We start from the raw sequence: 12,467 nt of genomic DNA, 5'->3' as shown, positions 1-12,467 counted from the left end.
TACCAGCGAAGTCCCCCACCAAGTCTCAAGAGGGTTCTGAATTGGGATATTTGACCACTTCCTTTTAAAGGAAAAATGCTCCACTTGAAAGGAAGCTGGAGTACCCAGGGGATAGCGCTCGCAAGGTCTGCATCGACGCGTTTCATGAACTCGCTTGCCGTGCCTCTGATGTGTTTTGGCCACCTCTCAGCGGCGCGGGTTTGGGAGTCTCGCGTGTAAATATAACCCAGCCACCCTTGCCTCCGAAGTGCTGTGTTACAGGCATGTGTCACCTCGCCCGGCTGATTTATTTATAGATTAGCAGATTAAATGGTATGGCCTTTGGCCACTTAGCAAACCTAGTTGGCTGTTTATTTACTGCACGTTGTAGTGGTCAGTTTATTTCAGTCTAAATTCTTTATTTCTTTCGCCTTGTGAATGCCCCACCGAGGGGGAGGTATCTTTCACAATGGAAACGCAAGTCGGAATATAAGGGTGAACGCAGCAATTGAGTACATTATCAGCCATAATTGTTCTACTGCTAGTTGAAGACTCACCGTGAACCTTGTCACGCCATCTCCCATCGTTCTACGACGCAGCAATCGGTTTGGCGCCTGCAAACGAGCAGACTTCATCGCAGCGGAATTGTCCCCTTGGACAAATTCCTGTCGGTTTTCCGCTCCGACCGTGATTTGATTTGATCCGCCTTCCTCACGGTTGTTCAGGGCACCGCCAAGAAATCCGGCTATCGGCCCACCAGCATCGACATGGAGATCGACTCGCTCACCAACATGCTGGCGGACATGGAGAGCAACTCTCCCTTCCCATCGCGCTCGCGACCGGTACGAACTTTTATTCATTCGGTTGAATTTTGGCGTGGGTAAACCCCCGCATTAGGCAGTAAATGCTCATTTTCGATGGAAGACCTTGATGCACCTTGCAGTAGTAACCTGCTCACAGCAACAGCAACAACAATAACAAAAAATCCAAAAACAACTGAACACAGTCAAGTTCACAATGGCAAGGTCGTGCAGCAACATGATACAACTAGCACGAAAAATACGAGGCTACTGGAACGCATAACATAGTCAAAAATATATATAACAACTTAAAGTCCGCAAAGCAGAGCGTACAATTGCACGTGCACTAGCGAGGGAGTTGCGCAACATTTGTGCGATCCACCAACCTTTGTCGGATTACAAGCGTGCATAGCCACCACTGCCCAGCTACAAACCACACTGGATGCAATGATGCATTGTCGGTTCCCTATCGTTCCGTAACCTTTTAAGTATGTTAAAGCCCCAGTGGTTATGCGTAGGCAAAATCTTCCAGAAAAAAAACTGCGCTCAGCTGAGAGCTCCGTTTCAAAATAGAACGTGGGCATGTCCATTGTGCAACTTAGATTTCTTCTGAGCTATTTTATTTATAATGAGAGAGCCATGCAGGCGAAGTGGATGACACAAATGTGTGATTGTGGTGAAATATTTTGCTCGGAATAGATATCAATAACAAATTGGCCATGCCTCTGCGGTGAGACCTTACTGAAAATGTAATGATGCATCTTGAGGTCTTGTTGTGTGCAAAATGGTAATAATATAATTAGACGTGGAACTATTTACCCTCCCCCATGTGAGTTGACCAACGTGGTGAAGTTCGGTCGACCAACCCACATGAACGACAAGACGTGGAGAGGCCATCCAGCAGTAGCGTAACACAACGATGAAAACGATTGTTATAAATAGGCATACAAAACGCGTACATTTGCACTGGCCGGGGGGTTACAATAGTTCTACTGTTACCAAAAACTCTGACTGCGGCAGGTTTCGGGTTAAAAGTTCGCCTTCTCAGCGCTGTACTTGAAAGGGAGCCAATTCAGCTCTCAGTGGAGTTCCCAAAATCGGTTAAACATTTTCAAGGCACCGTTTATTTCAAATGTTTGCTAATAACTTCCCGGAGTTCATCGTTTTAACGTGAATTACTCATGTCCTCACGTAGAAAATCACGCTCGCGTTGGAATAAATTGGTCTCTCTTATTGTTGGTATTGTAATTCATCCAGGTAGAGTCTAGTTGCGCCGCATGTGTAACTCCAACGCGTTACACCGACGCAAAACGGGTCACAATTGACGAGGCGCTTTTCTGTGTCTGTGGCGGTGTTGTTATTGTTTGACCTCCCTAGACGTATTCGAACACTCTACCATCCCCACCTCCGGCCGCCGACTCCACTGCCAACACTTTACCGTCGTCCCGGCCCACCATGGCTTCCTCCTACACCCAGGCTTCTCCATCCGTGGCTGCCTCCAAGTCAACCTCGGGGCCGCCCCCCGCCTACTCGAACGGCCGCTCTGCTAGGCCTCAGCCACAGGCGCAGCCGCAGCCTGTGGCCGCGTCGTACGCCACGGCTCCGGCACGTCCGCCCACCAACGTGCAGGTGGGGAGAGGCACGACGTGGTGCAAGCTTAGGCAGAGCGGGAGGGGGAAAGAGTTCAGGAGGTCTCATAGTGTAAATACTTACCCCGAGCTCTCAATACTCTGATAGTGCGCTGTCTTTGAGTTGTGCGCCTTTTCGCGTCATCTGGTCCAACACCAATGGAGACGAGGCTCTAAGAAAAGCTGTCTCGGGTGTGGACCAATCAACTTCAAGGACAGTGCATATCATTATCATCATCAGAGTTGTTTCTTTTTGTTTGCATTTTGACTGCTTGTGTTGTGGTTATTGCAAACATGATGCCTTGTATAAAGGTGTCAGTTTTTGTACCAGTTGAAAGGGTAAAAACCTACTACTAAATGTCATGCCATGTTCGGTTTAAGATAATATTTATCGTAATTTTCAGTAAATAAGAGAGTTGTTACCATGTTGGCCGTTCAGAAATCGTACGCTTGGTCAGTAAGTTGATTGTAAACTGATAATTACTATCATAATATATGATTAAATTCATACTCATTAGCATCATTTACATTTAAGAACATTATCTCATACTTTCCTCCGCCAAAAACCGGCGGAAATGCATGGAGTGATGATGTCATGCCGGCCTTGTTGGATGGCTGCTTGTTTTATTTTCAATTCCGTGAATGATTCGCGAAAAACATTGAGACTGGATTAACGACATGGGTTTGTGATTTAAAGAATGTGGTTTGTTTAACCAGTCAGCACTTTTATTTATGCAGCACTGTTTGCACGTCCTTGACAAAGCACACACTATGAAAACATAAGTCGTATAAAATACCAGAACAGTGCAAACAAATTGAGCATAGACATGGCGATACCGCTGGCGATACAGGCGAAGCACTCAATTAGTTTGTTTGTTGCATGCCGTGCGTTTAAACACACAATTATACTTTGTGGAATTTGGTAGTGGTGCAGTGGTTTGTACTGGAAGTACCGCAAAGCACGAATGAAATTAAATTTATAATTAACGTTTTTGGATTAGATTGCGTTTTTTATAAATGTGTCGTAACCCTCCACCACCCGACACGGCCAATCAGTAAAAAACTGTCACCTTGACAAAAGACAAATAGTTCACTGCTTTAGCCCACCAGTGTATTGAAGAGTGAATTCACAACATTTTAAATTTTTGAGTACGACGTTTCGCTGGTAATTACATCCAGCATCATCGGGCAATTTGCCAGAATGGTGAAGCCTACGTGTTAAACTGAAATTCATTTGCTCACTTCTGGGAAACTGATCTTGCAATAATTATCGTGAAAAAATTTAATCGTGACAACCTTATGAGCAAGCTGCTCGGTTGCCAACGACGTGCGTCACTGGTGATGCGAACAGGTGCGCGTTGCCCAGCCCAGCCACAGCTACGTGGGCCCGGCCGCTACCGTGTACGCGCCCTCGCCCGCCCGCCAGCCCGAGCCCGCTTACTCTGCTCAGCAGCAGAGGCCAGGAGAGCCACAGGCGACGTACGGGCCCGGCCGGCCCGTGGAAGCACCCTACACTTACCGCCTGCCTCCCAGCCGGCAGGCTGAGGTTCAGCATCAGCCTCTACAGCATCAGACGCAACAGCAGCAGCATCATCCGCCGCCGCCGCCGCAACTACAACAGCAGCAGCAGCAGAGGCCGGGAGAAGTGCAGTCTGCCTATGGGGCGGCGAGGCCAGTGGATCCTGGCTATGGATCGCGGTACGGAGACCAGGGCCAAGGGCACACGGCCAACCGACAGCAAGCCGAGCCGGCGTATGCCCCGGCGTACAACGCAGGTGACGCGCCCCCTCGCCACACAGCCTCCGGGTTCACTTTGTAAACGATCTCATCTGACCTCTCGTGAAATGGCCGCATAAATAATCTGGATAAATGGCTGGGCTTTCTTTTCCACGCACAAGTCACCTCTAACTATGAACAATTTTAACTACTTTACAAAGGAAACATTTGGAATACTCTTGGAATGCTGTTGTCATTCGGTGAAGCACCATATTCCTACCTCGTCTCACTTGATAGAATTAACGTAAATTAGTCAGGGCGATTGATGATCCAGCACTCTCTGTTTCACTCCAATCACCTTCCACACCGGTGGTGACTCGCATCCTTATCACGCTTATATTGCTACTACTATGTTTACTTGACCCGTTTACACTTCCCATTGATTCCTCCACCCATGTTGAGGACTGACTTTACTCAATAATAAATAAATATTTACTGTTATATTTCACACCTTCTATCGTGCTGTTCATTGCTGTCCATTTGCGTCGTAATACGAAGTGGCGACATTTCCAGCCTCGTTGCGCTGCTCACGCATGCCGGGCCCCGTTGTGTGTCCGCGCGCTGCGCCTCCCTAGGTTCGGCTCGATACCAGGAGCCGGGATACACTAGCAACGCAATGCCGCGCCCACCAGCAGCGCAGAACTACGCACCAAAGCAAGAGCAGGCATTTCCATCGGCCCAGCAGCAGCACCAGCAGCAGCAGCGACCACCCCAGCGTCTCGACTACCAGCAGCAGCCGCCCTCCCACGGGCAGGCACCGGCGGTGGGATACCCGCCGGGTCAGCACCAGGCTTCGGCCTACTCGCAGGCTCAGGCGCCTGCCTATCACCAGCCCCCGCAGGGGCAGCTCGCCATGTCGGGGTACACGCCGGGGCAGCACCAGGCATCGGCGTACGCGCCGGCACAGCTCAAGAAAGCTTACCACTCGGACGACCTGCCACCATCAGTGCCAGGATCTGCTCAGCAAACCAGGGTGAGCGGGGTGGTTCTGTTGTGTATAATTGCCAACCTTTGCTGGGCTAAGCGGCAGGCAACTAATTTTAAAACCTTTGTTACCAGTACAATGTATAGATTAAAAACTTGTGTGTGCATATACTTGTATTGCGTTTTTGCTATGTATATTTGCCAATTGACACCCTGTGTGGGACACCCATTGCAAAAAAAATGTCCCATCTCAAAGGATTAACCAGATGAAATATCCAAATGAATGAGATAGAGTTAAAATCTATTTAGAGGTTTATGTGTGTGTCATTGGGATCATAAACTCGTTGCACTTGGAAAACCCAGTTTAATTCAAGGGTGGCTTATATTCATGCTTCAAACCCAGGCTCTCGGCGGCCATGGCATTGGTGTCCTAACATGGCATGAGTGACGCGAGCCACCCAGCCACCTCGGCATTGCAATACTTGAGTGCAATTGTAAACGAGCAGCATATTCTCTCAAAGCACGTGGTTGCCTCTGGTTTCTGCTGCTTGGTCTGGCCACGGGCCCACCAAAGATCTTGCCAGCGGTCATCATGCCGTGCCTCAGTGTTTGGCGTTGCTATGAGATATTTTTTTAAATGTTTTTTCTAAACGCTGCAAAGGATATCCTTTAGACAGCATGTCCAGCCAAGTTTAAAAAGCATTCAAGTTGCATTTCCACGTTGTAAACAGTTGTCAGAGTCCTCGTTGGACTTTGCAGCCTTGTGGTGGGAATTGCAGCTTTGCCAGGAGTGTTTATAATTTCTGGAAATAGTGTGGTGTTCGTTGAACACCAAATTCAATTGGTAGCACCGCATCCACTCGTGCTCCATTGTAGCTGCCCAGTGACCACCTGTTTTGTTTTTAGCAGCTCCAAAGTGAAAGGAGTTGCATTTTTGAACCCATCTGCCCTCTTCAGTACCACGAAACTCATAGGAACTGGTGGTGGGGGGGGGGGAGACGTGTGTCAAAACGCACTCTCTCTTTAGCAGGAAATCTCAAAAAAACACTTTGTCTGCATTTCCCGAAACAATCCATGCACACATAGATGGGCTCTGCGTTGCTCATGTACGTGTGCGTCCTTCAGCTTGCCGGCGCTCACAATTATACAGCGCTGGCGGCTTTAATTAACCCAGGTTAACCTGCCTGATGCTACCCCCCCCCCTCCCCACGGGTTGGGGAAAAAAACAGTGCGTAAGCCAGGGCTGTAGCCTCGTTGGCAAGTTGAATATTTAACCCCATAATTGCGGTGCATATTTGCTGTTCTCGTTGTTCTCGTCATCAAGGTGGCATTTCTCAAACTGTTTGGTAGCTGTGTCAGTGGTTTTTACCCTGGGGGCCACAATCGTAGCAAGTAGGCAACAATGTATTGGTCAAAATGCATTGCGAGCGAATAGTATGCTTGGAGAACATGCATCGAATAAATCGGGTGAGAACGAATTGTTGACATTTAATTCAAGTTCATTGCAAATGAAATGCGTATGTTACATATGGGCGATTGCATTGAATTGAACAAGACGGTGGGAATAACTAATTTTTTTTTATTTACACATGGCCGTGAATCAAGTGACCACTTATCACTAGAGCAGGCTTGGATGCAACCTTTTTCTCACTGAGCAGTGAGCAGGAGGACGTACTTGCGGACGCATTCGCTTTATCTGGAAATTTAGCAAAATATAATTTAGGGCTTCCCTTTTACCGGCCTAATACTGTGCCTGTGCGTATTTTACCTCTCACTAACGCATCGGGTCGCAGTTCCCAAGTTGTACGCCCTATATGGGCGCTTGCAGTGAAGGTGAACATCATTTGCCATCCACTTCCAAGTGGCTGGCCTCGTGGTCGCACAAAATCAAATCGCAGCCCGTGGCACCGTAGGCTTCCTCACCCATTGATTACAGTCGCCCTGAGGACAAGATTTCGCTCACCGCTCCAACGTTCGTTACGCAGACTCTACTGGTGCAAGGTGGCGGCGGAGGCGGGGCGCCGACGATGGGGGTGTCCGGCCTAGAGGACGAGGTGGACCGGCTCACCAAGAAGATGCTGCACGACATGAACAACCCGCCGTCCGAGGAGTACTTTGGTGAGTGTCCTCGCTGCCGGTGATCGCGACGCGTGTTGTCGCTTTGTGCCCCGCCGCGCTGAGCCAGCCGTCGTTTCACAGCCACGACATTCATATGGAAGGCTCCCAGATTGGTCCGCGTTCACGTCTAACTGCACGTGTGGTGGCCGGTGGCCAGTGTCCTGGCCAATTTCTTTCCGTCCGCCCCATTTACAACAAGAGGCACTAGTTTTTGCCCGAAATAATAAAATGGTGAAACTGTAAAGCTTTTGTGACCTTTTGAAATGCTGTTTTAGAGCTTTCACATTAATTTCCACGTGAATGTAACAATCAAGTGCTTAGGCCACCAACCACAAGCTTTTGGCATTTAGCTCACATCCACATTGTGAATTGCCTTTTACTTAAGCACATACTTGAAGCAGAATTTGTTTGATTCACTTTCCAAATACCGTTTTTCTTAGGCAAAAACGAAGTAGATTTGTTATTTTTGTACAAAATTTAATTAACATCTGTGCATAGGCAAACGCAATGTTTGACAGCCAAATGCTGATTATATCTTTCGTATTTGGAATTGGCAGGAAACAATGATGCTGCTGTGAATTGTCGAATTAGTTGCGCAAAAGTTTCTCGCTTTTGCCACAATTTATGTTGAAGGTTCTGGCATGGGACCAGTACACGACTGTGCTCTTCCTCTGTCGGAGAAAGAAAACAAAAACGTGCTTCCCGGAATAATTTATCTTCGAGTGGGCGAGCGGCGTTGTGTGGGGGGAGGAACATATGAACCACATTACTCTTTACACGTACGTGCGTGCAACTGGCGTTCAAAACGGTAATTTAAGTAAACAAACGTTTTTTTTACATCTTTTGGATGTGTATCTAGGCTGTGTCCCCCTCCCCGTGCTCTCTGGCATGAGTGTAAGTCTTCATTAAATCGTAAAATTATAAAAATACTGGGGAATTATTTTGTGTCGGCATTGCCAGCATCGCACTCTGTCAATCGCATCAATTCGTCGAATTGATGCGATGTGTGAATCGTCACACCGCTACTTTTTTAACAGAGCAACCCCGGTCACATTAGTACGATTGTGAGCATTACACTGAGCTTGCATTAACGTGGTGCTTTTTTTGGTGAATCATAATTTTGCTATTGTGTTCGACTGACTCTTGAGTGTTCTGTCCGGAGTTTCCTTGCATTGCGTAGCCCGTTGGAGTTTCGTTGGTGCAGTTACGCCACCTGCTGTTGCTGTTGCTTGTTCAGTCTGAGGTGCTATTTTTTAAATCGGTAGAAAACTGGTCTTAATCGTTCCAGACGTCATCCTTGTCACATTCACAGTTTTCATCGCCATTGGGGTTTTTTTATTTTTTGTAATAATATTTCCATGCCTTTTTTTTTTCCTGCTTCTGGTCACGATACGAATGTTTTTGGTGAGTGCGTGTCATAATTGGTCGGTGAAAAAGGCCTACGTTGAACAACAGGAAATGTTCTATCCCGTACATATACTGAACTTCAGCACTAGAGGTTCTGCACTTGGAAAATGTATGGGGGGGGACGAGGGGGGGCGGTAAGGGGGGGTTAGAAGAGAGGTGAACGTGCTGCGCTGTAAAAACAGCGGCGACCCAAATTTGATTCCTGCCCACGGCTATCATCGGCGACAAGTGGTCTCAGAAAACAGTTCCTAGTACCCTTCGCCAACCGGCACCGAACATGGTGGTGAAGTATGGCTTAAACATCTCCCATGACTGATTTGGAGAAGTCTTCAACCAGCAGTCAATTGACAATTTTATGAATTGTCATGATTCTTGGTTGCTGTTGGATTCGAACAAGGATGTTATATTTTATCTTGCTATCTCCATCTCATTACCATTGTTTCTCATTTTTTTCTGTCTTATTTGTACAGTTGATTCTATTTTGTCTTAACGTAACACTTAACTGTTCACAAACACATTGTGGACAGGGGCCCCTTGTATACGCTTCCTGGCGGGATGCTCCAAGTGCATTCCATATCCATTGATGTATTGTGAGCCTAGAGAATGGATTTGCATAGCTACCGCAGAGACTAAAAAAACAGGCCTCCAGGCACAGGCTTTCATTGGCACTTCACATTTTTCCTTACAAAGTCGTACATTTTTGATGTCCAATTTGACGTCCACCCCCCCCCATGTCTATCAGTGTTTTGCACAAGAATACACTCTCTAGCGTTCAAAACTGAATTGCGTTATTTTCTACGATTAGTTTTGGGTCCGTGCCTGGCTGATTTCTATTTTAAATGTATTCGGCCTTGGCCTAATGTCATAACGTTTTAACAGAGCTGCCTTGGCCAAAGTGTGGTCCTAAAGTGTGAGCTTCTGTGCGTGCCAAACGTGTGCGCAGGCAGGAAGTGGATGCCATGCGTGGGTGGATTGGTGGACGAGAGTGAAAGTCTGGCTTTAGTATTGCTCTCCACTCCATCTCAATCGAGCTTCACAATTGGCACTTTCTGTAAACGGAGGGTTAGGGGGAATTGCAATTTTAAGTCCCGGGAGGATGGGAATTTTTCAGCATTGTGTTTCTTTTTCACGGCCAAAAGAATTTTCCTGCCCTTATTATATAATTGTTTTTGCTGTTTAACGTTTTCATTTTCTTTTTTGTCATGAATGATTTATTCTTAAACAGCCTTAAAAACATATCTTCTCCCACGTGCGTGCTTGAGCAGCCGCAGTGATGTGGCTTTGTACTTTTTGCCGTGCAAACGACGAAGGCTCTTGGTGCCAATACTTCCCAGTGTCTGGAGCACCAGCATCGGCAAGCGTCACAACCAGCACTTGCCCCAACAGTCTTCTTCTTCGGCTGTCCATCGCGAACGACGATAACTGCGGAGAACCGCGAGCAGCAGCATTTCTCTGCGTGCCGGTGGGATGAGAGCCCAGCCGTTGACCGGAAGCTGCTCTCTCCACGCCTTGCACGGTGGTTAAGAGAAGCTGCTGTCGTGCCCCCCAGCTGCCATCTCTCTTGTCTCATGTATTTTGGTCGAGTGGTATGCACAGAGTATGACGACTGGGGAACCCGTGAGTTGCCCCGCAGCGGCCACTAACTGGCCTCAGTGCTACCGTCCGTTGACTCCATAGCAGTCTAGGAGGCTGAAAGCAGCGGTCGTGGTCTGTTATGTTGCGTGCGCGTGGCAGGCAAACATCACAACCAGCACTTGCCCCGACAGTCTAGCAGGCTGACAGCAGCGGTCGTGATCCCCGCTGTGTGTGTGTGTGTGTGCGCGTGGCAGGCAAGTGCGCGCGGTGCGGCGAGAACGTGGTCGGGGACGGCAACGGCTGCACGGCCATGGAGCAGGTCTTCCACGTCGACTGCTTCACCTGCCTGACTTGCAACGCTCGCCTCCGTGGGCAGCCCTTCTACGCCGTCGAGGGGAAGGCGTACTGCGAGGGATGCTACATCGTACGACGCGCACTCGCGCACGCAAACAAAACACAAGGGACAACGATTCCCCCGTTTATAACCTTAACAGACTGTTGGGGAAAATGCTGTTAGCGAGCACTTTTGAAGGCTGGCACGGCACGCGAAGGGATGGGTGGCCAGTACCACGCCTGGCTGCCTTTATCTTCCAAGTGGCGATGTTTACACAAAGCACCAGGCACTCATTTTAGGCTTAGTCGACCCTAGGGGAGGCCCAAGACCGGTTCAGATAATCGTCACTGGTGTTGGCTGTGAGCAGGAATCGAACTCGGGTCGCCGGGTTCGAAGCGCAGCGCGCTAAGCACTGACCACAGCGCCACAGCCCCCCACTCATGCACATGCGCATGCACACGGCAATGATTGTCGATAATTATTGTCATAGCGATCTCGGTGACGATCTTTTTCATTCATTCACCGTTCGTCATTGGCAGGGTTTCATCATCTTCACATCAGCATTCCCCTCTATCATTGTGATAACGATGATATTGACAACTTACCGTGAACTAATTAAAGATAAGTGCCTAAGCAGGAGAATGTGCTGCCAGTGGTATATGATCCTGACTACCCTCCCCCGCCCCGCCTCGCTCGCAGGGTTTGGTGTTTGAACTTCATGGAAACGCATTTCTGCGAATCTATGAAGTAATTGTGTTCGAACAACGCACGGCAAGTGCGGCTGGTTCCTTCACAAATAGAAAATGAAAGCGTCGGCCTCGTGTGGATGTGGTGAGCTCCGATCGGTTCATCACAGACCACAACCCACTGCCCGTGAAATAAAGTATTTGGTGCTGCTGCTGCTGCTGTGCTGGCAGAGGTGCACATATATCAACAAACAACTCGACGAACTCGTCAATGGAACTGTGGCCTTACAAGGAAAATATATAATAGGCATCGTTTTGGGCAATGGGCCAATCTAAGAACAATGGCATGAAGAAGGTCCATTGCCTTGCATATATTTCTCCATTCAAGGCGCACTGCCCATTCTACGTTTACATGGGAGATACGGACGCTGCACGTGAAGCAACTTCTGATGCAATCAAGTGTATTATCAGACTCGACATACAGTTGTAATTTTCAATCGGTTGCTCTTCAAATGCGGGACGAAGAGACAGACAGACAGACGTGTGATTCCACTGACCTCGAACCTTGCTTTGTCCATCCCGCACTTTCCATCCGCTTGGCAGAACATGCTGGAGCGTTGCTCGGTGTGCTCCCAGCCCATCATGGACCGCATCCTGCGCGCCACGGGCAAGGCCTACCACCCGCAGTGCTTCACCTGCGTCGTGTGCCGCAAGAGCCTGGACGGCGTGCCCTTCACCGTCGACGCCACCAACCAGATCCACTGCATCGAGGACTTCCACAGGCGAGTGGGCCCAGCGGCGACGGGCACACGCTGTGTGCGAGTGTGAGTGTGTGTGTGTGTGGTAGTGGGGAACGCACTGAACCCGGCGGAGCCCTAGGTCGACTCTGCCTCAAATGAGTACCTGGTACGGTGTGTAAATATCGCCACTCGGGAGACAAAGGTCTCCCGAGTGGCGATGCCGTGTCGGCCTTCATAGGTGCTCTCTAACGGCGCTTGCCCCAACAATCTGCTGAGGCTACACGGGGAATCTTTGTGGCAGGGTGGTGCAATGGTGGTAACGCTCGTGCCTCACGGAAAAAATGGCGCGCGGGTTCGATGTCCGACTGGTGCCTGTTCTGCGTGGGATTTGTATGTTCTCTCAGCCTCGTGTTCTGCATGGGTTTCCCTCCGGGTTCTCCAGTTTAATCCCATCGCTGGAAAAAGAACCCATAAACACAGTCTACCTGGTTTCGGCCAAA

The 12,467-nt window shown here is 48.8% G+C and overlaps 1 protein-coding gene across 4 annotated transcripts in view; it reads left to right on the top strand.

Annotated features, from left to right (window-relative positions):
* Positions 1–12,467, top strand: part of LOC144728400 (lipoma-preferred partner homolog) — a 59,083-nt gene that overhangs the window by 36,908 nt on the left and 9,708 nt on the right. For all 4 annotated transcript variants that reach the window (XM_078607807.1, XM_078607806.1, XM_078607808.1 and 1 more), the window contains 7 exons: positions 705–821; positions 2,157–2,408; positions 3,759–4,182; positions 4,759–5,156; positions 7,093–7,225; positions 10,462–10,631; positions 11,831–12,009. In XM_078607807.1, the coding sequence (XP_078463933.1) occupies positions 705–821; positions 2,157–2,408; positions 3,759–4,182; positions 4,759–5,156; positions 7,093–7,225; positions 10,462–10,631; positions 11,831–12,009 (1,673 nt within the window). The remainder of the gene's footprint in view (positions 1–704; positions 822–2,156; positions 2,409–3,758; positions 4,183–4,758; positions 5,157–7,092; positions 7,226–10,461; positions 10,632–11,830; positions 12,010–12,467) is intronic.

This window comes from Lampetra planeri, chromosome 28 (assembly GCF_965212315.1).
Source record: "Lampetra planeri chromosome 28, kcLamPlan1.2.h2, whole genome shotgun sequence".
Taxonomy (NCBI): Eukaryota; Metazoa; Chordata; class Hyperoartia; order Petromyzontiformes; family Petromyzontidae; genus Lampetra; species Lampetra planeri.
Note: the sequence above shows the minus strand (reverse complement) of the source record. Positions and strands in the feature narration are given on the sequence as shown.